Source organism: Eptesicus fuscus, chromosome 20, assembly GCF_027574615.1.
Source record: "Eptesicus fuscus isolate TK198812 chromosome 20, DD_ASM_mEF_20220401, whole genome shotgun sequence".
Classification (NCBI taxonomy): domain Eukaryota; kingdom Metazoa; phylum Chordata; class Mammalia; order Chiroptera; family Vespertilionidae; genus Eptesicus; species Eptesicus fuscus.
Genome location: NC_072492.1, coordinates 26,626,836 through 26,654,257, shown reverse-complemented (window position 1 = coordinate 26,654,257; position 27,422 = coordinate 26,626,836). Strand labels below are relative to the sequence as shown.

The window sequence follows — 27,422 nt, the reverse complement described above, 5'->3', positions numbered from 1 at the left end:
ATTCTGACATTCTACCATTCCAGTGTTTGTCAGGGCAGTAGTGTCTATGATAGCACGGGTTCCTTGACAGCCAGCAGACGTGTGTGCACCTATTTTGTGTGTGTGCTTGTGTGCGAGTCTAGGGGTTTGGCCTCCAACCACCGCCTTGGTCTCAGCCCAGGCGCTAACTTCCTTGACCTGAATGTGGTCCTTTTCCAGATCGATTGAAATACGAGTCCCAGAAATCCAAGTCCAGCAGCGTGGCTGTGGGAAATGACCTTGGCTTTCCCTCTCCTGCCCCAGGTAACCTTGCCTTCCTGGGAGAGAAGCCCCCAGCTGTGCTTTGCATATTTGGAGTTGGGGGGAGGGTGACAAAATGGGCTGGCAGGAGGGTTCTGTTCCCCCAATGCACTCACTGTGGAGCGAGATGACCCCTCCTCTTAGCAGCCCTGAGTTCTTATAATCCAGCAGCTGCTGGAGCCCACAGCTGGGGTTGGCTAACACGCTGGCTGAACTCCTCAGAGCTGTCTGGAAACATGGGCAAGAATGGGACATGCCACACCACATAATGTCCATCAGGGGAGGAGGGACAAGAAGGACTCAGGAGACTTCCAAGCCTCGGTCTCTGCCCCAAGGGGAGCTTATGGAGATACATCTGAGAAATGGGTAGAGCTACCAGCAAAGCTAAGGACACGCTGTTGATTATAGCAAATGCACTGGGAGGAGAAGGGCAGGACCAGTCTGGGAAGGGGTCACTCACTCATTCACTCATTCATTCATTCATCCGGTAGTTGGGGAATATCTACCATGCGCCAGACCCTGCCGTTGTATTGGGGGAAGGGAATTTTGAGCTTCATGTGTAAGATGGTGAGAAGCAAGAATTGCTTCAAGAGCGGGCCAGATGCCTCCAGGAGCCCTAAGTGGCTGAGGAGGACCAGGGGCGGACAGTAGCCTGTTGGGATGCACAAACGAGGTCAAGCTGGGAACATGGGGCAAAGAGACCCAGAGATCCCTGTTCCACACTCAACACCTGGGCTTTGCCTATATATGTGCATGGTGGCCCTTTGCCAACCAGAGCCCTCCACACACACACAGGCTGCCCGCCTCAGAGACAGAATCCACAGACCTTACATGGTGTGGTGGAGTGGGGGCGGGGAGGAGGGGGTGGGGAGCTCAGCGGATCCTGGCTCACAGGAGAAAATCCTGTGGGACTGATTCATGAGCAACAGGCTGGAGCTCAGGCCCCACCAGATGTGCATCTGAGGGTTTTAACAGCAGCCTCTGCCCTTGATCCTGAATTAACTATAGACACCAGGGCCGCTGAGATGGATCAGAAGGACTCACAGGGGACTTAGTGAACAATGTGACTCGGATTAGCCGAGCTGCAGGGTGGAGGGCAGGGGCCTTCGCTCTTCTCTCTCGCTGGCCCTCAGAGGTGTCTCCCCCTTCCAGGAACCAATGACGCCAACCACGCTGTGTCTGAAGATGCCTTATTCAGGGACAAGTTGAAACACATGGGCAAATGTGAGTCCAGCCCATGTCCCCCTCTCAGATCTCCTCAGACAGGCCCTGTGGCCTCATGGATGGGAGGGGGCCCCCGGAATTTTTAATGCCGCGGACTCTTGGTGAACCCAAGTGACATTTTAATCGCAGGCTGGCTCCCTCAGCCTTCTTGCCTCATTTCCCTCTGCAGCTGAGTCTGGATACAAATTAAGTTTTAAATCCTCTTGAGCTGTCCACAGAAAAATAATGTGCTGCACCCTCCCCCCAAGTTTTACTATTCTCTGTGGCTTGAGGGAGCTTAGCCGGGCCTGAGTGGGGAGGTCTCTGCTAAGCCCACTTTCTGCAGGCGAGAGGCCTGTGGGCCCGTGACCTCTTCCCACAAAGTCCTGCCAGCCAGGGCTCGCCTTCCCCTGCCCCGTCCCGCCCTGCCCCGCCCCTCCCACCGCACACACCCATGTGTGAAGGAGGCTGCCATCCTTTCAGGCTCCATTTCAAGGAAAATCTGGGATTAGTCACGGAAATCCCAGAACCAACTCTGGAAATGGCGAGGGGAGGGGAGTAGGCGGCGGGAAAGAAAGCCAAGAGGCAGTGCCGTTTGTCAAGCTGAGAAGGAATACCTAGATCTTGGGCCGCCAGCTGGCCCTGGCCCGGCTCCCCGTAGCCTGTGCTGCCCCTGCAGGCCATCCCAGGACGGAGCCTCCCTCCCCCGGGGCGCCAGCCTGGCGTCACCTCCCCAGCTCCCTGGCCATCCTGCGTGCATCCGCCCCGAGCCCTGGTGGGTAGCTCCCCGGTGCCCCGCTGCCGGCTCACAGGTCCCTCTGCCCGCAGCCACCCGGAGGAAGCTGTTTGAACTGGCCAGGGCCTTCTCGGAGAAGACCAAGATGCGGAAGTCAAAGAGGAAACACTTGTTGAAGCATCAGTCGTATCCTTTCTGGCCTGGCCCTGGGGGGGGGGAGTGGTGGGTCCTAAGGGCACCGAGACCCTGGGCTGGGCTCCCCGAGGCTGCACAGGCTGCACGTTCCCTCAGCCCTGGGCCCGGGCTCTGCGGCCCTCCCCTCTCCCTGAGCCCCGCTGCCAGCCTGCTGCCCCTTCTCTCTGTGCCCACCTCCACCACCACGACCAGGCCTGGGGAGAGGGCCAGCATCCCCTGTCCCGGACCCCTTCCTCCTGGACGCTCAGAATTGTCCTAACAGCTTTTGTGCTTTTTGCCTGGAGTTAAACGACATCTTGGGGGAAAACATGGTGGTTCCACTGAAACCAGCAAACCTTTCCCTAGTTTCTCCAGTTGAACGGATCCTCAGATCTCTCCGCCTCATTTCAAGCCCGTTGGCTCTGCCTTCTCCCGTTCACTTTCTTGAGTAAAGATGAGGATTTCCACATCTTTACCCAGGCTCCCATCCCTGATTGTCAAATAGGGCCAGGATATTAGAAGCTGAACAGCCAAAGGGGAACAGGGAGGTAGGGGAGGGTCAAGGCCTGGCTGCCCAGCTGAAAGGAACAGAGTCTGGGGGAGATCTTGCGGTGGGGGGGCGGGGGCGGTGTTGGGGGATAAGGCTGGTGTGGTGGAAGCTTCCTGAGCTTGGAGCGGGGGGGGGGGGGGGGGGGGGGGGGGGCGGGGTAGAGGACTAAGGGCAGGGAGTTGGAGTCCTATGGCAGTGCCCACCCATCCCTGGGACAGTTTTCCTGAATGGCCGGGCAGGCTGGGGGCTGCTGCGTCAACAGCCAATCTCCTGGACGACGTGGAGGGCCACACCTGTGGTGAGGCACGGAGGGCGGGGTGGCTTGATCTCTAAGTTGCCTGTGGTCAGTGGCCCTCCAAGAAGAGGGCCTGCCTGGGTGTTGCATGGGTGGCACATCAAGGATTCTGGGGGGCAGGTGACCCAAAGAAATGGGTCCTCCCACTTGGACCATGTTGCCCCTCCCTTCCTTCCACCCCTGAAAGGGAGCTCCGGCCACACCCCCACCTAGATCTCTACCCGGAGCACGGAGAGCCAGGTGCTGTTGCTAGGCAATAGTCTCTGGAGTGTGGAGGGCAGACAGGCTTCAACTTGAGAACCAAGCTCCGGGCAGGTTCAGTCTGTGGGCCCAAGGCCGTTAGCATTCATCCAGTCCCTCCCAAAGGCCACATGGACAGCAGACACTGCCTCAGAGCCCACTATGCCTCTGAGAGAGGGACCTTCGGTGGTCGGGAGACACCCAGAAACAAGGGCTTGAGGGGCCTTGGGGGTCATCTGGATAGTCCCACTTTATAGATGAGGAAACTGAGGGAAAGTCTTGTCCCAGGTCGTGGAGCTCAGTGATGGAGCCAGGCTGGCAGACAGGTGTCCTAATCTGCACTGTGCCCTGCTGCCTTCTCACCTGACCCACACATCCCCCTCCCCCAGGGGTCGGCATGTGTCCCTGCAAACACGGGGGGTGCTCTTGCTCAGCCTGGGGACATGCCTGAGCAAGGACCTGCGGGTGGAGGGTGAGGCAGCTTCCCTCTGCTTTTCAGATGAAGACTTCCGGGGCAGGCGGCAGGAGGTGCCCAAGGCGGAGGAAGCCCTCAGGGAAGGACGGTAAGAGGTAAGGCCTGGAGCCACAGCCGCCCTGGGCCGCCCACTCCACGCCCTCGGTGTCTGCAGGAGTCCAGGGGCATCAGGAAGCTAGAGGGTGCAGGCCCTGAGTTTCTTCCCTCCTCATTGTCCTCATTGTGGCAGGGGACACGAGCTTCTGTTGGAAACTAGTCTTTTGCATTTCTTTTACTTGCTTATTTATTTATTTGATGAAGGATAACCATTCCTGCCGATGCCAGATGCTGGAGACAGGAAAAAAAAAAAATCAGCTTTACTCTCAAATAGTTATGGGCAATGAGTGAGAAACAGTCCAGGACACACACACAGCACACTGAGAGGACAATGTAGAAAAGGCAGGGATGGCCCCACCCTGGCCGTGCGCACACACCTCTCCCAATGGCTGCTGGGTGGGGGTGGGGGTGGGGTAGCATTTGCCACAAGCAGACAAGGAAACAGCCCCTCTCAGGTCAGCTCTGATTCTGGCTGCTGTCCCTCCTCTCTTCCTGTGCGTCCCTGGGGGAGAAAACAGGGAATGTCACGTCCTCCAGGACTCAGTCGCACCTGTCCCTCTTCCAGCCCCTCCCCCCCGCTGCTGTCCTGTCCCCCTGTTTCTTGAGCTGACGGTGTGGCAGGTATGGCTGTTTCAGACGGTGCAGGAATACGTGCTACCCTCAGGGTAGTTGTGGAGGCGGCGAGGCAAACCAGCGCGCAGAGGACACAGCCAGGAACCGTTCCCAGTGCCTGTCCCTGCAGCCTGGGCGCCTGGCCTCCACATCACCTCTAGTGACTCCCCACATCCTCCCCCAGGCACTTCCCGACCGTTTGTTCCCTCAGGCTTTCCTCACCCACGGTGCTGCACCCACACGTCTCACTTCTCCAGAAGGCTCCCATAAAGCCACGGGAAAGGCCCCCACTCCCGCTCAGTGCTGCTGCCTCCTTCCCATGGGTCCCCAGGGAAAACACGTACAGTCCAAGCCACTCCCGCACAGGCCCTTGCCCATCATTTCTCTCCTGAGTCTTCCAGCTTTTCCCTTTCCAGCTCCTTCCTCAAGTCTGCACCCTCCTCTTCCTCATCTTAAAGATCACCCAACTTGTAAAAAAGCGGCCTCCTCCTTCACCCATGGCAGGCTGGCAGGCCCGCCCACTCCCCAGATTGACACCTGCCAGGTCCAGGCCTTCTCCTATGCTGTGTCCTCTGGTGCGCTCTTCTGCACGCTGTGCCCATCCTCTTTCTGGAAACTGCCCTCCCTTGGTTCCCATGGCCCCAGACCTTCTCAGGGTCCCTTTCTGTCTCCCATTGCTCCTCCTCCTCCCTCAATCCTACCTCTCCTGGTAGCTCTGCCCTTGACCCTCTTTGAAATCTTCTCACTCCTGCCCTGGCCGGTGTTGCTCAGTAGTTAGAGCACCGACCTCACACACCCAAGGGTCCTGGGTTTGATTCCCCATCAAGGGCACATACCTGGGTTGTGGGTTCGATTCCTGGCCCTGGTTGGGGTGCGAGCAGGACGCAACCAATTGTGTGTCTCTCATATCGATGTTTCTCTCTCCCTCCCTCCTTTACACTCTCTCTAAAAGTCAATGGAAAAAATATACTCCGGTGAGGATTAACAAAAAAAAAGAGAGAGAGAGAGAGAGAGAAATCTTTTCACTCGCCATGGCATGGCCACCACCCTCTTTTACAGTATCAGTAATACTTCTGTGCATTTGGGTCCAAAATCTGAATCTGCATCTCAGCTCCATAACCCCAGCTCTGCCCACGATAATCTCTCTAGCTCTAGATGTCAACTCGCTGAAGGCCCATCTCTCCCCCTGACTTCCCCATGTCATTTCTCTTACTTTTTCCTTCTCATCACCTGGTTAACAGCCACTGGTCTCTTCACCGCCCCTACTCTGTTCACTCCATCACCAGAACACTTTCGTTCCATTTATCCTTGCTCTCTGCATGGGTCGTCTGAGCACTAAAGGTTTATGAACTCCTCAGGCTGGTGCGCGGGGCCTACTGAATTCTGAGCCCCATTTACTTTTCTGCTGCTACAGAGGCTTCTAGTCTGGCTCATCTGAGCTACTACTGTACCACAGAGGGCTGGGCACTTCGCCTCCTCTCAGCCCTCCCATTCAGCGGCTTCCATCGGAATTCTAGTCCCCCACTCCATCTCTAGCTGCCAGAGTCCCTGGTGTTCTGTAAGTTGGACCATTTCTAGGAGTTTGGGTGTGTGTGTGTGTGTGTGTCCCCAGGCAGAGTTCCAAGGTGACACAGTCCTCAGAGGAAGGAGACGTTTCTGTCTTTGGTAGCTTCTGCCCAGAACCATCTCTCCAGGAACCAGTGGTGAAGGACCCCGGGGCTTCACCGGAAAAGACTTCTCCCATGCCTTCTCCTTACCAGATGACAGCAGTTCCTCCTCGCTGGAGATGACCTGACCCGGCGGAGGCAGCCGGAGAGCACTACCGGCCCCCAGTTGAAGAGCCTAGCTGCAGCCGGACAGATGGACAGATGGACAGATGGTGCTTGAGTACCAAGGCCCAGCGATTCTCCAGCCACAGTCCAGCCGAGCCACTGCCACTTTCAATGGGACTTAGAACTTCGGAGTTGCATGCTGTGATTGGAGGAAGGACCTGGAAGAGGGGGAGGGGGGAGGGCGGTGATTGGCCAACCAGGGCCCCTTTTGTAGCCAGGCTGTTCTATGGGCAATGAGTGGGAAATGCAGGATCCAACCCCCTTCTTAAAAAACACACACACAAAAACAAAACAAAACAAAAACACCCAGAAACAGGCAAAGGTTGGAGTGCCACAAAGGGCAGGATGACCCTACCAGAGGCTCTTGGGCCTGATGGTGGAGCCCCTGCTTCCCAGCCTTTCCCATCATCCCTGCTGGGCCACAGACACTGCCTGACCCCCTACCCTATCCCCTGCTCCCTCTGGGCACTTGAGCCCTTTATTCCCACTGTCTTCTATGGCACAGCCCCTGCACAGAGCGCCAGGAGGGAGAGCCCTGGGCAGTCACGGGGCCCCCTCTGAGGAGTGATGGGCCACGAAAGAGAGGCATCTGCTGACTACCCTGCCTGGGCCCCGCAGGCTGCCTCCGTTAGGGGCTGGCACGACCCCCAGCAGGGATGGGGAGGGTGGCCGCCCCGGAGCTGGAGGACTCTGGTTAGGCAGGAATGGTGCGGGGCCAGGGGAAGAGGCTGTCAGCCCGGGTGGGAGCGCCTGGGGCAGAAGGGCTTGCTGGGTGCCCCTTGCCAAGAGCCCAAGATCCAGGTGAATGACCCCAGGAGGAAAAGGAGAACTCGGGTTCTGCGAACCTTACCCGGCTCTACCACTGCCAATGGGAGGGAGACCGCCGGTCTCCGGCCCCACGGTCGGCATGAGAACGTGCTGACCTCTCCCGGGAGACGCAATCCTGGGCAGCCCGAGGTTGGAGTCACCTTCTCTCCCCACCCCACCCCGGAGAGTGGAAGCAGCCCAGCCGCGCGGGGGCTGGGAGTGCGAGCCAAGCTTTTGTGGGCCGGGTGGCCTCAAGTCACCCCCCCAGATGGTGAGGGCGGGGCGGGCGCTCAGGACCGCAGGCGGAGGCGACCCGCAGTCGCACCTCTTTCCTTCCGCGTCCCGAGGTGCGGGAGGGGCCGGGGCGCCACCGCGGCTGCACGTGACCACGTTTGGAAGTGCGGGGCCCACCCTCCGCCGGCCAGACGAGGCCCCCCGGGCCCCGTAGCCCGAGCTCCAGCCGGATCTGACCCCGAGGGGCTGCGGAGGGCCCCCGGGCTGCGGGCCTGGCCACGCTCTGCGCTAGCGCCCTGCGCACCGCGGGGAAGCTCCAGCCCCACGTCTGTGTGTTGCTTTATTAGTGTTTTGGTTTTTCTTTTTTTTCCTACGTGTGGGTTTTCTCGTGGGGCTGTTTCTTAGGAATTCCTGTAATAAAGACTTGGTGTTCTCTTGGTGCTCTGATGTGGCCGGCGACGTGGGCTGGACCCCCCCCCCCCCCCTCCATCGCGCAGAGTTTGGCCCCGGGAGCCCCGCGTCGCCGCTGGGCCATCTGCCTCGGGCCCCCAGTAAGCGTCTGTAGGGCCTGAAGGCTCGGACCTCTGCACTGCCCTCACCAGGTGCCACCTTGCCGCCCGCTGGCTTTGCTCGGAGAGGCCGCCTTCCCCCGGGAAAGCAAACCGCTCGCTGCTAGGCAAAGGAAACCGACACGCCAAAGCGCCAGCCTGTCACCTCCTTAGGTAAACAGAAAGCTGGAGAAAAGGCCGGACTGGAGGCTGCGGGGATGTTCCGTCTCAGACTTCAAAGGGCCCGCAGACATCTTCCAGGTCAAACATCTCGCTTCCCCCACTCCCAGCTCAGCTGGACTGCCTCCCACGCCAGGCAGCTCGCCGCCAAAGAGGAAGCGGGTGCCCTTCCAGACCGGGCAGTTCTCGGCGTTAAAAAGTCCTTCCCGCGTGGAGCGCACAGGCCTCCTGTGGCTTCCACCTGCACACTGGGTTTCTGGGCCCCCATCACCCGGGCCAAGGCCACCACTCTCCCCCGATGCCATGTCTGAGCTGAGTGGCCTGACCCTCTCCTTCGGGACAAACCACGCAGGCTCCTCCCCTCCCTACAAAGGGGTTCTCCCCGCGCCCTCTTAGACGGAGGCGGGCTTGTAGATTGGTGCACCTGGGACAGCTGGTGACGCGCCAAACGTGCTGCTTGGACCTGGACAAGCCAAGATGACCCTCTGACCCCAGCTCTGCACATTCGTTACTGACAGCCCGGGACCAGTGTAATCCCCGCAACAAAGCCGCAGCAATAGGACCGTATTAGAAGTGACACTTCTCAGCCCCACTCCAGTCCTCCCCAACCAGCAACTCTGGGCATGCAGCCCAGCAACCTGTGGCGTGATGTACACAAAGTTTGGGAGCCATGGTGCCAGGCCAGGACATAGTATTGGCTTCGCAATAGAATTGCCTGAGTAATTAAAAAAAAAAAAAAAAAAAGTCCTGATGCTCAGTACCCCAGACCAATGAAATCAACAACCATGGGTTGGTTTCTTTGAAAACTCCTCCAGTAATTCAAGTCGGCCATCAAATTGGAGGACCAGCGCACTAAGCAGTCTGTTAGGTGTCTCATGTTAGCCCAATCAACCTAGACCCATAAATGGCCGCTTTGCAGATGACGTAATGACAGTTCAGAGAGGGTAAACAACTTACCCAACATCCCAGAGCAAGCCAGGTGGGAAGCAGACTCCTAAGCCTGAGTTTCATCCCCTACACCCGTGGTCAAACTGCGGCTCGCGAGCCACATGCGGCTCTTTGGCTCCTTGAGTGTGGCTCTTCCACAAAATACCATGGCCTGGGCGAGTCTATTTTGAAGAAGTGGCGTTAGAAGAAGTTTAAGTTTAAAAAATTTGGCTCTCAAAAGAAATTTTAATCGTTGTACTGTTGATATTTGGCTCTGTTGACTAATGAGTTTGCCGATCACTGCCCTACACCTCTGCTGCTCCAAGTGTGTCCTGGGGCTGTTAGAAATGCATGTAATCCGGCCCCACTCCAGCGCTCCTGAATCTGAACCTGGGGTGGATTCTCACAAGCCCTCCCGAGGCCTCTGCTACATGCTCACGTGTGAGAACCATAGTTCTACAGCCTCGCTGCTCAAAGCTTGGTCTGTAGCCTGGCAGTATCAGTATCATCGGGAGCTTGCTAGAAACACAGAATTTCAGAGTCTACCTCAACCCTACTGAACCAGAATGTGCATTTCAACAAAAACGCATCAGGTGACTTGCATGTGCATTAAGACTTGAGAGACACTATTCTGGAACACTGGTTCTCCGACGCTTGGGTCCCATTCCCAGAGACTCTTGTTTAATTGGGTTGGGATTTAGCCTGGGAATCAGATTGGAAGAGCTCCTCAGGTGATTCGAATATGCAGCAACGTTTGAGAGCCACTCACCGTTTGCCTATTAGTGTAGATGAGAATGAGAGTGATTGGAGCCACAGAGGAGGGCGTAGGGAGAGAAGGCAAAGAAAGCTTACGGAATCCAACAGGAGTGCAGGAGAGGAAGCCTCTGGTCCGTGTCGAGCAGTGTGTACAGATCCCAGGAAGGAGCTGGGCGGGGCCAGATGACCACCCAGCCAGCTGCCCTCACACACCAAGCTCCCCTGCACATCCCGGGCTCTTGGTAAGCACAAGGTGATACTCACCGATTTATCTCCTGCAAAAATGCTGAGCCAGGCTATCTGGAGTCTGGTCCAGCCGTTGTTCTCCCCTTTTGTATGCTTTGCTGACCCTAGGGCTCAGCCCCAACACGAGGGGAGGTCATGAAATCTGGAGAACGCTGTGCCCAGAAAAACTGGCCTGGTGGCTATTACCAGGTTGGGGTCTCAATCCTCCCTCTGTTCTTTGAGGCACCTGGTAGGGCGTTGAGGTTGGAGGGGAGACAGGAGAAGAACTTGGTGGGTAAAAGGCAGGCAGAGTGTGGGATGATGAAGATGAGAACTGATTACAAGTGCTTACTGTATGCTAGTCACTTTTCTGGTACTTTAAATGTTATTTTGCCTAATCCCCATTGATTACATAAAAATCAATGGTATTACTCCCATTTCACAGATCAGGAAACTGAGTCACAGAAATGTTAAGGTCCTTACTCAACATCATCCTTAGTAAGTGGTAGTACCTGGATTTGAACCCTGGCAGCTGAACTCTAGAACTGGTGCCTAAACACTAAACTATATATTGGGGTGGGGGAACAGGTGGTAAGATCTAGAACACCTGCATAGATGCAATTTTTGGAGCACAGAAAGGTCCCCCTGTTTAAAAATATCTCCATAGTGATACATGACCCTACAGTGTGGCTGGCACTCACCTATTAATCATTCTTTATCTGGGTTAGAAAACAATCTCTTATCATTTCCATTAAATGGAAAATATGCTACTGAAAGAGAAGCACATGAACTCCCTTTGCCCATTATCACAGCATAGATTAATTTGTTGGATTAGCTGGCTGGGCCAGCTGGAGGAAAATTTGGAAATTTCTGATGAGTGAGGCGGGAGAGGGGGGTAGAGGGGACTGTGTAAATCTACTGCCACCTGGTGGTTATCTCTCACAAGTGTCAGTCGCTGGCCACCGAGAGGCCAAACATCATTTTTTCAGAAGGAAGACGTGAGTACCTCTTTGGCCTGAGCCAAATAAAGGGAATTGACTCTGTCCACATGTCTTATATTTTGTAAGATTTGCAAAACAAAAGATATTTTTGTCCTTGTTTTTTCTTAAAAGGGCCACTCAGCTCATACAAGCTTCAGGCCCCACATAACCAGCATTTCCCCGGCTTGTCATTTCTGTTGAGTAGATGGCCACAGTTCCTTATCAGGTCAAAAGGATTACTCCAGAGACTCTGAAGTGAAGAGCTGTGGAGCTCAGTACAAACTCAGCACGAGCCTGCCTTGCTATGACCTTGCTTTTTCAAGTGTGGTCTGTGGATACGGTCACCATTGGCATTAACCTTAGAAACGCAGGGTTTCAGCCTGGCGCATGTGGCTCAGTTGGCTGAGCGTGGTCCCAGGCACCAGGAGGTCGCAGGTCTGGGTTCGGGCTTGATCCCCTGTAAGGGGGTGTGTAGGAGGCAGCTGGTAGAAGTTTCTCATCGAGATTTCTATCTCCCTCTCTCTTTCCTTCTCCCTTCCTCTCCCAAATCAATAAAAACATATTTTTTAAAAAAGGAGAAATGCAGAGTTTCAGTCCTTACTCCAGACCCACTGAGTCAGAATCTGCATTTCCCAGGAACCCCAGGAGGTTCAGTTGCTTTGCCTTTCACAAGAAAAGAAGGCCCCCACCACCCCAGCCCAGCATTGCCTGGCTTCAAGGGTCTCCACCCGCTGGGAAAACTCCAGCAGAGTGATTTCAATAACAAAAGGCCAGAGTGTTGCTCCAGCTGGGATACTCCGGCTCCTGTTTCCTTGGCTACAAAAGAAGCCACAAGCATACAGACCTCCCAGGGCAGGTGTAGGTCTCTACAGTGCTTCTCTCTCCTCCGCCTGAACTCATTCTCCTTGGGGGCAGAGCTGTTGTTTGCTGAAGAAATGAATGGGCAGCCATGTGAAAATGTCTTGCAAATTGCTAGGTGTGATTTAATGGTAGGTGTGATTCAATAAATTGTGATTTATTGCTCTTAAGCATCATGGAATGGTCAGAAATAATTATCATCACTCCTCTTTATTGAGCAGTTACTACCAGCAGCACTGCTCTAAGCACTCTGCAGGTATTAACCCACTGACTCCTCACTCCAAGGCTACATGGTGGGTGCTATGATTACGCCCATTTTACAGATGGCCAAGCTGAGGCCCAGAGGTTTGTAAAGGAGATCTGTCCATCAGTGAGGCACAGGGGACAGCCAGAACTGGAAATGCCATTCAACCACAGCTTTGGGTCAGACCTCCAGGAAAGACGGCTGGATGTGAGTAGGCAGCAAGGGAGGCCTGAGCTGGCTGCATCTTCATTTATTTTAATTTGGCTTTATTCGTCCATGCTGTTCGCTAGAAAACACTTTCGAAGAGCCAGCTCCGAGCCAGACTGGGTGTGAGAGGCAGAGATAAGAGCCCTGATTCCTGCCCTCAGAGAGGCCCAGTTAGATAGACTCAGACAAGTAAACAGAGTTACAACACCAAATTGTGAGAGAGATAAGCTGAGGGGAGGGAGGGAGGGAGCAGGTCCTGGGGACACAGTCACCCAGTCTGGCTGAGTGTCTGCAGCCTAGAGGCGAGATACCTTCCGAATACCTTCCTCCTTCCCCCGATTCCTCCTGCTCCTCGCACTGTGTGTGGAATATACTAGTATACGATTGCATTCCTCTTCTTTGAAAGCAACAGCTGATTTCCCCTGATCCTGGCTTTCTGCCAAAGGTGAGTAGCAATATTAATGATTTCATCAATATGCTGGGATTTCCACTTACCAAAGCTGTTCTGCTATTGGGGATGTTCTTCCTCTTTTTGTCAGACAAACTCCCCGGGGGCATATTTACAAAGATGTGGGCACAGTGTAGGGAAGCCACAAGGGATGGCCTAGACTCCAAGGCTAGTAGCGGAGGGGCACAGTTTGCTGTGTCCAAGTCTGAAGGGACAAGGTAGGAACAGTGACTGGAACCTGGTGAGAGAGAGCTGCGTGAAGAGGCTGTGTGGTGGGAGCTGGGACTTTGTGTTCCTGGACTGTGTGGGGAGGGATTCAGGGGAGCAGATTTTGGCTTCCCTCTCCTGCTTCCTGCCAGTCCCCTGCCAATGCCTCCCACTGGTAGTACCAACTGGAACTCAACTAGAAACAGAGGGCAAGGGGCAGGGGGGGGGGTGGGGAGTGCAGTCCATACAAGTCAGCCTCCTGGGCCACAGGACAGGGAGAAGGGTACAGAGTACGCGGGGATCTAGGTGGGCGAATGAACTTACCGACGTTATGGGCTTACCCATGTTACGGGCTGAATGGCGCCCCTCAAAAATTCTTATGTTGAAGTAAATCCTAGCCCCCAGCCCCTCAGGGTGTAACTGTGTTTGGAGACAGAATCTTTAGAGAAAATTCTTGCTTTGAAATTCCTCCCCTATTGAGGGTTTGGGTCTTTGGGTTTCCTCCCTGAACTTGGAATAAACCCTTCTAATTCCTTAGCGGCGGTCACTGCAGTGGCCTCTTGGGGGCAGGCCTGAGTGGGAGAAGGGAAGTGTGTCTGTGGTCTGGGCTGACGAGTAGCTCTGATTTGGACAGAATTAGAAACTTGTTATGAGGCCTGGGAAGACTATATTTAGCTGGGAGTGTGTTTGCTCTCCCTCCAGCACAGTCTTCTAGACCTTCCTAGGACTGGGAGACGGGAGCCTCCATACTTAGCCCAGTGGCCAGAGCTGTGTTCTCTCTTCTCTGTTCCAAAGGGCCCTGAGGCAGCAGTAACACACACCTCTCAGTTTAGTCCCCGGCCTCAAATCACCCTGTTCCCTGCTATTGGGGTCAATTTTGCCTGACCTCCTCTGCTAACCAGTCTCCAGCTCGAGGCACAGCTGCGGAGGCTGTGTGGCATTCTGGGAAGCCTGGCTGTGTCAGTTACCTATCAGACAAGTTACTTAACTCCCTAAGGCTTCACTTTCTAATCTATAAATAAGATAATAATAGCCACTTAGTGGGTGGGTGTGTGGATTCTGTAAGATAACACAAGCACTAACTACTCATCACACATTCCTTTCCTCCTCCTCTCCAGCCTCCCACAGAGCAGGAAGACTGGGATAACTTGATGCTCTTTCCTGCTGACAAAGATGATGGGCTCCTGGGAGACATATTATGTGTATGTGATTCAAAAGTTCAAATATAAATACAAACTCTTTACAGGTCAAACTCTGAGGGGGTACATAAAGAAAAAAATTCTCCCTCCCCTCCTGCAATTTTACTGGAGATAACCCATATTCATAGCCTTGTGTGACCTTCCACAAGTTTCCTCATACAAACACAAACACATACACTGCAAAGTGTTTTCTTTTGTCTTTTAACAGGTTAGGGTCCCCCTAAAGGTGTTTCTCTGAAACTTCCTTTTTTGTTTAACTATAAGTCATGGGCATTCATCTAGGTAAATATATAGATGAAAATAAGTCGTTTAATAGCTGTATAGGATTCCATAGAATATATGAAGCATGATTTTCCAGCCATTTCCCATTAGCCACACTTATTATTATTATTATTATTATTATTATTTGTTTTTTGCCACCACAAACAATGCTACAAATGATGATCCCTGCACCAATATCCCCATGAAATTGTGCTTTAATTTCCATGGGGGTGCTGTACCCGAAGTATGGTTATTGGGCCGAAAGATAACCCTGGCAGGTTGCTTTCCCCAGATTATCCAGTTTCCTTCTTGGAATTTGTTCCGCACACTCTTACTTTTCAAGCTCCAAGGAGGAGCTAGGCAGCAACGCCTCCTCCGGGGAGGAAACATTAGTTGCTGGCAGCATCCTTATTAGAACGGATGCAGGTGGTGCCCCAGGGCCCAAGGGTTTAGTGGGTAGCGCTAAACAGCAGGAGACGGAGGCTTGGGCTCCATGTGACCCTGGGCAAGCGGCTCCCCTCCCCGGGCCTCGGCTTCCTTTTGCGTAGTCTGTGACTCCAGCCAAAATTGGCACAGGTGGGGCCTAGTGCTGGAGGCCTCCTGGTGGCTCCCCTAACACGTGGGCTGCGTCTCCCACCTTCCTCCTCGTCATCTGTCCCACCTAAGAGGAGTGGCCTCATTGAGGCCAGACAGGGTAAAGCAGCCACTAGAATTTTTTTTTAAATATATTTTATTGATTTTTTACAGAGAGGAAGGGAGAGGGATAGAGAGCCAGAAACATCAATGAGAGAGAAACATCGACCAGCTTCCTCTTGCACACCTCCCACTGGGGATGTGCCCGCAACCAATGTACATGCCCTTGACCGGAATCAAACCTGGGACCTCTCAGTCCGCAGACCGTCGCTCTATCCACTGAGCCAAACCGGTTTCGGCTTTTTTTTTTTTAATTATTATTGAGGTATTATATGTGTACATATCTTACCATTGCCCTACCCCACCCCACACCCATACATGCCCTCACCCCCCAAAGTTTTGCTTCCATTGGTTATGCTTATATGCATGCATACAAGTCCTTCGTTTGATCTCTTATCTCCCCCACCTCTCCCTAACCTTCCCTCTGTAATTTGACAGTCTGTTTGATGCTTTACTATCTCTGTATCTATATTTTTGTTTATCAGTTTATAATGTTCTTTATTATCCATAAATGAGTGAGAACATGTGGTATTTTTCTTTCATTGACTGGCTTATTTCACTTAGCATAATGTTCTCCAATTCCATCCAGGTTGCTGCAAATGATGAGAATTCCTTCTTTTTTATGGCAGCATAGTACAGCCACTAGAATTAATCCCTTCCCTAGCTCGGTCATTTACAGCTTCTGCCCGCCTTTGGCTCGCTCCCTCCCTTCTGGCTCGGCTGTCAAGTGCTCCGGTCTGAACCTGGCAAGGCGCCGAGAAGCGCGCCAGTTCGGCCAATCCTTTGCTTCTGCCTGGCTCCGCCCTCGGGGCGGGGCCGCTGGTGTAAGCCCTGGATCCACCGCTCGGCCAGCAACTTCGCCTCCTTCGCCCGCCGCTGGCGCTTCCGGTTCCGGTAGCCACTAACCGCGCAGGGTCAGAGGCTCCGGCCATGGCGGGCAGCCGGCTGGAAACGGTGGGCAGCATTTTCTCGCGGTGCGTGCTCGGAGCCGGGACGGGCTGAGGGTGCCTCGGCCGGGCGGGGGCTCAGCTTGGGTGGGTGTGAGCCGGGCGGGCGAAGCGTTCTCCAGGGGCGGTGTCTGAGCCGGGGGAGGCCTGCCAGTGCTTTCTCCTGCTTCTCAACGGTTGTGCTGGAGGATGTCACTCCTTGAGCTTCTTACCTTTCACGTTCAGGATTGCACCCCGCCCTCCCCCGAGCGGAGGTCTCTAGGAAGAGGCGGCTGGGTCTGGCCGAACCGTCTTTGCCTTGGACGTGACGGGAATGGGGCGAGGGAGTGGGCTGCGCTCACGGATACGGAAGGGCTTAACCCTCTGAGCTTGGTTAGGCCGGTTTGGAACGTGGAAATATCTTACCTGTAGGCGGGGAACGCCCCTGCTCTGCCCTCCTTACGGCTCCGTGATCCGGTGCTGTCTCAGACTGTGACTAGGCTGATTCAGGCTGTGGTAACGGACTGACCTTCGTTGTTTTCCTTCCTTAAGGACGCGGGACCTCATGCGGGCTGGGGTATTGAAGGAGAAGCCCCTCTGGTTCGACATATATAGCGCCTTCCCCCCGCTGAGGGAGCCCGTCTTCCGAAGGCCCCTCTTGCGGTACGGCAAAGCCAAAGCTGACATCCAGGACATCTTCTACCACGAGGATCTGATTAGAGCGTGAGTGCCATAGGGTGGCGCGGGGAACTGCAGAAGGGGAGGTCTGGCAACTTAAATAGACACTGAGTCAGGGCTTGCCCTATGGAGAAGGTCTGGTACATTTAGCAAAACGAGGGAATCAATTCCCTCCCCCATGTGAGAGAGACAGGAGTTTTGAGAAGTAGAATATGGAGTCCAGCAATTGACTGATCATTGCAGTTACTTGTTTCTGCACATCTGTTTTGCATCAGGCACATGCTAAGCACTTAACAGTCATCTTGTTTAGGCCTTACTCTAACCCTGCAAGGTAGGTATCCTTCTCTCCATTTTAGTCATGTGGCCTCTGAGCCTTACAGAGGGCAACAAACTGGGAGTTCACTGACAGAGCCCTTTCCCTCAAATACTTGTCAGCTCGTTTTATACTGGGAATTGGTATGGTTTCTTTTCTGTTAAATGTTAAGATCAGAGGTTGTGCCTAACTGAAGTTAATATATATTCCTTATCCTTACCCCTATTCCTGGGTGTAAGAAAACAGAATTTATAGTTATATTCTCTATTGAAGTCCAGGCACCTTTCATTTGAGGGTGTTTTTCCTCCCCACACAACACTCCTTTGAGGTAGGAAAACAAGTATCTTCTTGCTCTACTTGGAAATTTTCAGGATAGGACACAAGATCTTTGTGGTATTAAGTACTTTTTCAACACCTTTTCTGCTCAGGTGCATTGGATGCACGTGGTCAGCATGCTTTCCAGGTTCATTTATACCAGTGATGGGCAACCTTTTGAGCTTGGTGTGTCAAACTTCGCCAAAAAACTGAGCATAACTCGGGTAGTGTGTCACTTTGAGGAAAAAAACATTATTTTGCAAATGTTTCATCCTCAGGAGCAGCAAATGTTTCATCCTCGGCATGCGGCCACCTCAGCGGCCGCGTGTCATCAAAAATGGCTACGCGTGTCAACGCGCGTGTCATAGGTTCGCCATCACTGATTTATACATTAAAATAATTTATGTGACAGGACAATGTGGAATATTTTGTAGCTCTCTCTTACTACTATCAATGCCAAAATAGTAACACCTTGTATTTAAATAGTTTTTGAACATATATCTTTGTGGCTTTTGGGGGGCGGGGGTGTGATGGTGTTTTATATTTTTAAGAACTTACAACAACAAAATAAATTCTAGAGGTATCAAAACCTAGATGTAAAAAAGTGAAATCATAAAAGTAGTAGAAGAAAACATGGGAGAACTTTACAAATAGTCTGAGTGATTAAGACCTTTCTAAGAATGACATAAAACCCAGAAGCCATAAATGAAAATATTAAAATTTTCTGCATAAAGAATGTACCATAAGCAAAATAAAAACTCAGCCTATATACTGGGGGAAAATTTGCAGCATGTATGACAAAGGGCTAATATCTTATTTTTACTGCTATAAAGTTTGCATGTAAGTCAATAAGAGAAAGACCACCAAATGGAAATCAGCAAAGGCATGGACAGGTTGCAGAAAAAAAATCTTTATTGTTGCTTTTAAACATGACAAGATACTCAGTCTGTTTCATAAGAAAAGACAAGACTACCATGAGTTATAATTTTTACCTATCAAGTTAACAAAGACCATAAAGTTGGAAAATATAATTTGGTCAGGGGAAATAGACATTGTCATATTTACTGGTGTGAGTGTAAATTGGCACAAATGCTTTGAAAAGCATTTTGGCAATTGTGCATACTTTGACCTAATAACATTTTTATGAATTTATTCCACAAACTTATTTGCACAATGCACTAAGAAATAAGTTGCAGTACTGTCTAGAGTAGCAAAGGACTGGAAATAATCTATGTGCATTGATTTAAAATGACCTCTAAGAAATATTAACTAAGAAAAAGACAAGATATGGAATAGTGCTTGCTATCCTTGAGTTTAAACAATGTGGCTGGAAATGGAATGATAGATGCCTATATGCTTGTATATTAGTGGAATATTCCTGGATGGATACACAAGCAACTGAGTAGTGTTACCTCCTGGGAAGGGAACTGGGGAGTTGGGGTGCAGAGGTGAGAAGGAGTGTTCCTTTTCCCTGGATGCCTTTGTGTAACATTTGACGTATTTACTATGTGCATGTGTTAATTAAAGACAAAAACCAAAAATTGTTAGGCTTAGGCTATGTAGGTGATGTTATAATTAACTCCTCAGGGCCTAGCAGTTATATCTTGGTTTGTTCTTGGCCATGATCTATAATTGGAGACTTATATGGTGCTGTTTGTATTTCCCAGGAAATTTTATTCAGCCTATGGATCTGGTCAAAAAGCTTTTGATCTGTTCAATCCAAACTTCAAGTCTACCTGTCAACGGTAAGCCATTTTATAAGCCCTGGGTGAGTTATTATTTTTAAGAATTTAGTTACCAGCTTGAGTTTTGTTGAATTGCACTAGAGAACAATGTTCCTATAAGGAGGTCTGTTAAGGAAATGCTTTACACAGTGTAACAGCATGTCTTGACACTCTCAGTATACAGACCTAAGACATGACTGTTTGGAATTCCAGGTTTGTGGAGAAGTACTTGGAGCTACAGAAACTTGGAGAAACAGATGAAGAGAAATTATTTGTGGAAGCAGGGAAGGCTTTATTGGCAGAAGGTGTCATTTTAAGACGAGTAGGAGAAGCAAGGGCTGTGAGTATTTTATTATCAAAACTAGAGGCCCGGTGCACGAAATTCATGCATGGAGGGGGGTTGTCCCTCAGCCCAGTCTGTACCCTCTCCAATATGGGACCCCTCAAGGGATGTCCGACTGCCCGTTTAGGCCCGTTTAGGGCAGTCAGACATCCCTCTCACAATCCAGGACTGCTGGCTCCCAACTGCTTGCCTGCCTGCCTTCCTGATTGCCCCTAACCACTTCTGCCTGCCAGCCTGATCACCCCCTAACCACTCTGCTGCCAGCCTGTTTGCCCCCAACTTCCCTCCTCTGCTGGCCTGGTCATACTTAACTGCCCTCTCCTGCAGGGTTGATCACCTCCAACTGCCCTCCCTTGCAGGCCTGGTTCTTCTCAACTGCCTTCCCTTGCAGGCCGGGTGCCTCCCAACTGCCCTCTCCTGCTGGCCATCTTGTGGTGGCCATCTTGTGTCCACATGGGGACAGGATCTTTGACCACATGGGGGCAGCTATATTGTGTGTTGCAGTGATGATCAATCTGCATTTTACTCTTTTATTAGATAGGATAGAGGCCTGGTACAGGGGTGGGGGCCAGCTGGTTTGCCCTGAAGGGTGTCCCTGATCAGGGTGGGGTTCCCTTGGGGCGTGGGGCGGCCTGAGCCAGGGGCCTGTGGTGGTTTGCAGGCGGGCCACACCCCCTGGCAACCCAAGCGGAGGCCCTGGTATCTGGAATTTATTTTCCTTCTACAATTGAAACTTTGTAGCCTGGAGCGGAGCCAAGCCTAGGGCTCCCTCCGAGGCCCACAGCCATTTGTGCTGGGGTTATAATTGAAACTTTGTTGCCTTAAGCGGGTGGGCCCGGCCAGGGTGTGTGGAAAGCTTTGCTTTCCCTGTTGCCGGCGGCAACCCTGGCCTGCTCTCTCATGCTCCATTCTGCCGCCATTTGTTTGAATTTGTTTACCTTCTATAATTGAAACTTTGTAGCTTGAGTGGAGGCTTAGGCCTGGCAAGGGCAGGCGGAAAGTTTGGCTTCCTCTGTTACCTAGGAAACCTTGCTCTCTGTGGCTATAGCCATCTTGGGTTGGGTTAATTTGCATGCTCGCTCTGATTGGATGGTGGGTGTGGCTTGTGGGTATGTCGGAGGTATGGTCAATTTGCATATTTGTCTATTATTAGGTAGGATTGTTATTAAGATTGTCTACTTGTCAGAGATTAAAGGAAGGCTTGGTTTTCTTTCCCCAACCTCGGCTCAAGTTCCTGAACTCCAGGTCCAATACTGTTAGATAGAATCTACTGGAGTTTTGTGGTTATGACTGAGACTTGGAACAAGTGAGTTGTCATTAGGTCTTTTGAAATTGTGCTTTTGTAGAGATTTTTATCATGTTTGTTTATAACAGAATTTGACCTGAAATATTTTTAAAAAATCTTTATTGTTGAAAGTATTATATACGTTCCCCCCCCCCCATTGACCTCTTCTAGCCCGCCCTCGCCCTGACCTGAAATATTTATGTTAAATTTTTGAGTCATTGATAATGTGCCTAAATCATATAGCTTCAGTCAAATACTTGAATGAAAATAACATCTTTGTGACATACTTCTGTTTGGTCTTCTAAGCAACAGGACGGTAGTCACGTTTCCAGGAAATCTGAACCCACGGGTGTCAAACTCCAAACTTTGTTGGAAAATATCCAGCCTCTGAAGGAAGTTCAACAGGACCAGCCTTTGGAGGCACCGGAAGAGCAGTCGAAAGGCCCCTCACCTCCCTGAAGAACTGGTATACCACATGTACTGACATCCAAACTGTGTTCACTGGATGAATGTTGAACTATTTTCAACAGTTAAGCTGTGTAAATGTTTCTGGATCTCAAAGGCATTATGTTTGCCTTCTTTTAGTTTCTGTTGCTAGGTTGTCATAAAGCTCAGTATCCTGGTTTGAAAGAAGCAGTTGTGAACTTTAGCAGTTAGGATGCTCTTCAATAAAGAATTCCTTAGCTGCTTATAATGTAAATTTACTTTAACATTGTAAATAGCACCAGGAAACCTTTATAAGTACTGTTTGAATGGGACTCATTCTGAGCAGGTTTGCTTGGGTTTTGGTGTTAACATGTGGCTGGCGCCCTGGCTGGTACAGCACCGTTGGGCATCATTCTGCGCACGGAAAGCTTGGCAGTGTGATTCCTGGTCAGGGCTCGATCCCCGGGATCCTAGGGGGCGTGCCAAAGGCAGCCATTCCACGTGTCGCTCTCGCATCGATGTTTCTCTCCCTCTCTCAAAAAATTAAAAGTCTTTAAAAAAAAAAAACATATGGGCAGCTGTTTCTTATTCTCTGGTATGTTTCCCTTCTCTGGATCCATCAAACTTTTACTTAAACATATAATGTGGCCCCTTGGTCAGTTGTTTCTGTGTGCAGATAATCTTTGTACTTGCTGCTATAGAACTATTGACCTTCAACTTGAGAGGCCAAGCTGACTTAATGCTTTGCGGTAAGAGTGAGGACCTATCATTGAAAATAGCCAAAGGCCAAAACTATAACTTGAATCTCATGGATTGGCTCTGCTAGAGACAATTAGCACAGGCCTACACATAGTAGGCTTTGTTGAAGGAGTGAATAATTACATTCAGCTCAAGACTGAATCCAGGTGACATCTCTTGGATTGCCAAGAGGGAGCCAGCCAATTCAGATGATGCTCTCCACTTGCCTTCCTAGTGTCAAGCCCGGCTGGTGTGGCTCAGTGGTTGAGTGTTGACCCATGAACCTGGTAGGGGCACATGCCTGGGTTGCGGGCTCAATCCCTGGATGAGGGGGCATACAGGAGGCAGTTGATTGATGATTCTCATCATTGACGTTTTTTATCTCTTCCTCTGAAAAAATAAAAAATAAGTAAGTGGCATATTGCTCTGAGATTGTCCCCTTTGCATTTGTGATCAAGCTGAGTAGGAGAAGTGGTTTTCAGCTACTGGTAATAAACTGCCTCAGAAATTTCTTATTTTAAAACGTGTAGATTTTCTACCCTGTGTTCTTTGTGTACAGTCACTTCTGTCTCCTGGTAGACGAAGGGTGGGACACATAGCTCAGCCTGTACACCTCCTGGCACATGGGTGCTCAGATAATGGAAGGTGAGTGACTACATGAGGCAAAAGCAATTCACAGTCATGTTGCTTCTTTCCCTAATCTCCCCCCACCCCCCCATCCCTACTCCAACCTTTATCTCTGCAATTCCTCTTGCTTTGGGAATGCTTCCGTTTTAGGCGGGGCAGCACATTTCACCCATTCGACAGCAGGCAACCATTGGTTCCAATGCCGGGCCAGACCTTGGGAGGACTTAGCAGGTGGAGGAGATGGTTCTGTTCAGAGGAACAGTCAGGGGTCACTCGTTACTTCTCTGAACTTGATGTTTCTGGGGCTTAAGGGGCAGTTTCTTATTTTAACCTTTTGCACTCGGATGTCGAGTGTGACTCGACACGGTTAGCATCGGTAGCAGCTCTTTTTATACTCTTTGAATGTATCAATAATTTGAAATATAAAAAAATCCAAATAAATAAGTTTCTATGAAAAGAAACTCCAGTTTTTTATTCTACTGCCGCGCTTTGTAAAATCTGGGGTATTAAAAAAATTAAATCCCGAGTAGAATAAAGGAATCGAGAAAAAAGCAAGCGAGTGCAAAGAGTTAAAAATTAACAGCAATACCATTTGTAACAATATAAATAGGAAATATGTAAGAATAAATCTGAGAAAAATGTACAGTGAAAAGTACTAAACATTATAAGACAATTAAAAAAGACATAAAGGGCAGTTTCTTTTCCATAATGTTGAAGAGTTTTAAAAAGCTATTTGTTGCATAATTCTTCAAAAATTATACATGCAATGGTTCAAAATTTAAAGCGACAAGCCAGTCTCCCACCCCTGTCCCCAAGCCACCCATTTTTTCCTCCCCCAAGGCCACTGCTGTCACCATTTCCTTTTTAGAAATATTTTGGGCATATACATGGGGACACTGCATACTGTCCTGTACCTTGCTTTTCCACTTAATATGTCTCGGAGATCCTTTGTGTGGATCAATCAGTGCCCAGTTGACAAAAGCATTGTTTTCATATTTTCTTGTGCTGCAAATAGGCTGGTGTAGCCGGGGCTGCATTCTTAGCCGTGGTATTGCTGGGTCAAGAGATAGCTCACCTTCAATTCTGTTATTACCCTCCATGGCAACTGGTCACTTAGCCTCCCACCGGCCGTGAATGAAAATGCTTACTCACCAGGACACTCTGATCTTGTTAGCCAGACTGGGACTCACGGGGAAGGCCTGGGCCTGGTAGAAGGGGAGAGACGAAGCCTTAGAGCAAACCTTTTGTTGAATCCCAGTGACCAAAGCCTAGTGCAGTGGTCGGCAAACTCATTAGTCCACAGAGCCGCGGTTTGCCGACCACTGGCCTAGTGGAAGGTGTGGAGTCACTTGGGGAATTCAGAACTCTTCCCACTGTTGGTCCTGGACTCTGTCGTCTGGAGGGAATGGAAGTGGAACCTCCTTGCCTTTAAGGAGCTTAAAATCTAACTGGGAGGATCAGCGTGACTTTCAAAATAATAAGATGAACAGGATCCTTATAGTCAAGATAGGAGAGTATGGTGGAGAGTCCGGGTGAGATCGGCCATGGGCTAGTCTGGGGACACTGCACGGAGAGCCTTGAAGGGTGGGCGAAATTTGGGGATTTGAAGTGGCGTGTGTGTGGCTGCTGCTGCCAGGAGCAACCCCCTGCCACCACTGTCTTTAGAAGCCGTGCCTTCACTGTCCTTTTCACATGGTGTCTCTGCTCAGAAGTTTTACCTAATGTTCACATCACGTCTCGAGCCCCGTATCGAGCCCCTTCCAGACTGCGCTCACTGCACTGCAGCCGGCACGCCTGGCCCACTGTCTGTACTCCTGCCCGGTTTACCGGGTCTTTGTTCCAGAGACGTAGCTACTCTCTCCCACCTCAGAGTGTCAACAAGGGCAGAAGTTCTTACCCACTGAGCCCACGGAGGCATGGCACAGCCTTTCAGGAGTAGACCCTCCACGCGGGTTTTCTGAGCTGAAGGGCGTGTGTCCTGATTACAGTGAAAATTTGCACAAGACGAGGCTGAAGATCTGGGTTCTGGTTCTGGCTACTCTGTTTTTTACTGGTGAGGCCTCGTGCCTGTCACCGTCTCTTGGGCTTCTAGTTAGTATCATGAGAATTAATGGGTATGATGAATGCAAAGCCCACTTGTAAGATATGTGACAGGTGCTTTTATGACTCTTGAGGAGGAGTGGAAAGCAGGTTTGACCAGGTAGGATGGGATCTGATCATGGTGGCCTCAGAAACTCTAAGAGGGATTCAGCTGGGTATAAGAACGTTTGAACGAGGAAGTACTGGCGTGAAAGCAGAGTCAGGTCAAAGGAAGATTTGCCCGGATGTGACATAAAGAATGTGGTTGGGGAAGTGGGCAACGAGGGCGGGAAGAGGAGACTTTGTTCTCTGAGCAGCCATTCCAGTTGGAGGCAGAGATTCCAAGGTTATAAGCCTGAGTGACCGGATCAATAGCATCACTAACAAACAGGTGGGGAAGAGCTTCAATACTTAACATACTGCGTTAGAGGTGACGGAGCAACGTTCCAGTGGCTGACAGTGATATGGGTCAGGTGTTGGGAGAAGGGGAGGAAGCACTGGAGCCAGGAGAATGAGTGAGCTGTCCAAGGGGAGTGTAGAGAGACACAGATGTTGGGGGCTGAGCCAGGTGAGTGCTCTCAGTTAAAGGGCGGGAGGAATGAGAAAGCCAGCAAAGGAAACAGGTCCCACATCTTCCAACATCGAAATAGCGAGGCCCATGTAAGTGGCCCGGGATTCTCCAGGTTTTAGAGAGTTCTCTTTTTGCTTTTTGCTGGATAGGCCTGACCCTTGATTTGTGTGTCCTTAAAAGGCAAGCCCAATTCTTTTTGTAATTTTGTATAATACTTAAGTGTTCTCAGATAATGAAAATGTTATTATAGAAAAAAAATCGGTGCCTCCCAGGGATTCCTAATTTTGTTAAAATGATACCTTTCTCTACATAAATGATGGCTCGCTACTTAAAAACATTCACTGAGTTCTTTTTTTAAACAAAGTCATTCCAGTGGGATGATAAGATTTTCTCGGAGGCTAACACTGGTGCCTGCCTCTGCTTTGGGTAATCCCGATGAGGCACGTGAGCGTGTGGGGCCTCATCCATCCTTCCCAGCTCTCGGCTGTGACCATGCCTGACTCAGAACTGGGCTGGCAGTTCTCCTGACTGCATAGGAGCTAGGGGTATGTGACATGATGTGGCTGCGATGGCTAACACCAGCTGGCCTCAGCGAGAGGACTGTAGAGCTAGGAACAAGAGAAGGTGAGTCATGTAAAAGGGGTGGGGTTCTTACTTTGTTCTCTGTGCTCCTGAACTCTATTCCAGAACAGCCAAAAGGTGGAGGGCTGACCGGCTAGTTTAGCTGCGTGTTTTGACTCTTCGAGGGTGCTCAGCGAGATGGATGCTGGAGCAGGTTCAGTGAGCAACTTGGTCGAGGTCACCTTGGCTGATGGAGGAACGGCACCTGCTCTCCTGTGGAAAAGACAAGAAATGGCTTTCCTGTCACTGCCAGGGTAGCGCTCAGTGTGGCAGGCGGGTCTCTGATTGGATGAGCCCAGCCCTGGAGCAGCATCTGTGGAGATGCTGAGCCAGACGAGTGGTTATTGCCGCAGCACGGAGATGAAAAGGTTGCTAGGGGGAGGCCAAGGAGGCAGGAAGTTAAGTGTTATGTCCCCTACAAAATGCGGCAGCCACTGCCCCCTCCATCTGTGCAGATTACAGAGAGGGGATTCTTGTCGAATGCTAGCTGACAATGAAATTACATTTTGGGTCTAGTTTTACCCTCGATGGATGCTTTTCCTGGGCTGGAACTTAAATGTCAGTCACCCGACCTTCGAGTGGCTCAGTTCTTTTAATTAAAAGATGCTTCTAAGCACCATCCAGTAGTGGGCCATTTATTATTTATCAAGCATTTCCCTCCCAGCAGTTAGTGAAAGGTCAGTGGCTTCAAGGGATGCTTTGTTTTTGGTGAGCAGCTCAGATGAAAAAGATAGACAATCAATCCCCGCTCCCTCCTGTTTGCTCTGGGGCAGGACACTGTGTAAGAGTCATTGTGGCATTTAGGATCGCAGGCTTCTGAAACATGCAGAACAGTGCACGTGCATCCCTTGCTACTGAACGTTTCTCCAAAAGTAAACACCAGGCAGGTCGTGATTATGGTTAATAATGAGGTATTGATTGTTGGAAAATGTCAGGACCCAGGCCGTTGGCCCCAGCACCACTAGATGGCGCTGCACTATCATGCTGTTCAACCACAATAATTTTATTTCTTTGCCTCGGGGTACCTCGTCTTTCAAGGTTGGTGAGTGTCCTTGTAAAATAATGTTCTGGCTGAGACTTAGGAAGCTGAGGTCCTGGAGTGTGTGGGATAGGGTAGAGATGGGAGCGGTTAGGCCGCAGGACAAATGACAAAGGCCTGGGGGGTAGCGGGGAGGGGAACCAGCACTGTTTGCACCACAATAAAGCTGGAGAGGAAGGAGCTAACTGTGCTGAGCCCCTGGAGACTGCCCGGAGCAGTGTTTTCTTACCTTCTCCCGGCAGTGACACACATCTGTGAATTTGCTGTGCAGGGCGGAGGGAGGGAGGCAGGGCGGAGTAGTGGAAAAAACCCAGGCCTCGGAGAGAAACCCTGATCGATTGCTTTGTCTGGTGACATTAGGTGAGTGAGTGAATAACTTGAGCCTCAATTTCCTTATCTGTGAAACCGGAACACCAACATCTACCTCATCAAGTTGTTTTATAGATTTAGTGAGAACATGAGCAAAATTCT

At 51.0% G+C, this 27,422-nt stretch overlaps 2 protein-coding genes across 5 annotated transcripts in view; both read left to right on the top strand.

The window, feature by feature from the left end:
* Window positions 1-7,973, top strand: part of CUEDC1 (CUE domain containing 1) — a 75,809-nt gene extending 67,836 nt beyond the window's left edge. Inside the window, exons 6-11 of one of the 2 annotated variants that reach the window (XM_054709685.1) lie at window positions 199-282; window positions 1,432-1,503; window positions 2,311-2,404; window positions 3,182-3,240; window positions 3,977-4,047; window positions 6,421-7,973. In XM_054709685.1, coding sequence (XP_054565660.1) covers window positions 199-282; window positions 1,432-1,503; window positions 2,311-2,404; window positions 3,182-3,240; window positions 3,977-4,044 — 377 coding nt within the window. In that variant the 3' untranslated portion in view covers window positions 4,045-4,047; window positions 6,421-7,973. Of the gene's footprint in view, window positions 1-198; window positions 283-1,431; window positions 1,504-2,310; window positions 2,405-3,181; window positions 3,241-3,976; window positions 4,048-6,329 lie in introns of both variants that reach the window. The other variant, XM_054709686.1, reaches the window with a different exon arrangement.
* An 8,160-nt stretch (window positions 7,974-16,133) lies between these two features.
* Window positions 16,134-22,537, top strand: MRPS23 (mitochondrial ribosomal protein S23). Of its 3 annotated transcripts, none has more exons than XM_054709526.1 (6): window positions 16,134-16,240; window positions 16,745-16,915; window positions 17,777-17,866; window positions 19,166-19,243; window positions 19,436-19,562; window positions 21,157-22,537. In XM_054709526.1, the coding sequence occupies exons 1-6, from the start codon at window positions 16,197-16,199 to the stop codon at window positions 21,307-21,309; spliced, it is 663 nt and encodes a 220-aa protein (XP_054565501.1). In that variant the 5' UTR covers window positions 16,134-16,196; the 3' UTR covers window positions 21,310-22,537. The 3 variants fall into 3 exon arrangements, with proteins under 3 accessions (XP_054565501.1, XP_008145958.1, XP_054565502.1); XM_054709527.1 differs by having other exon boundaries at window positions 16,142-16,220; XM_008147736.3 differs by lacking the exon at window positions 17,777-17,866 and having other exon boundaries at window positions 16,137-16,240.
* Window positions 22,538-27,422: the final 4,885 nt, after the last annotated feature.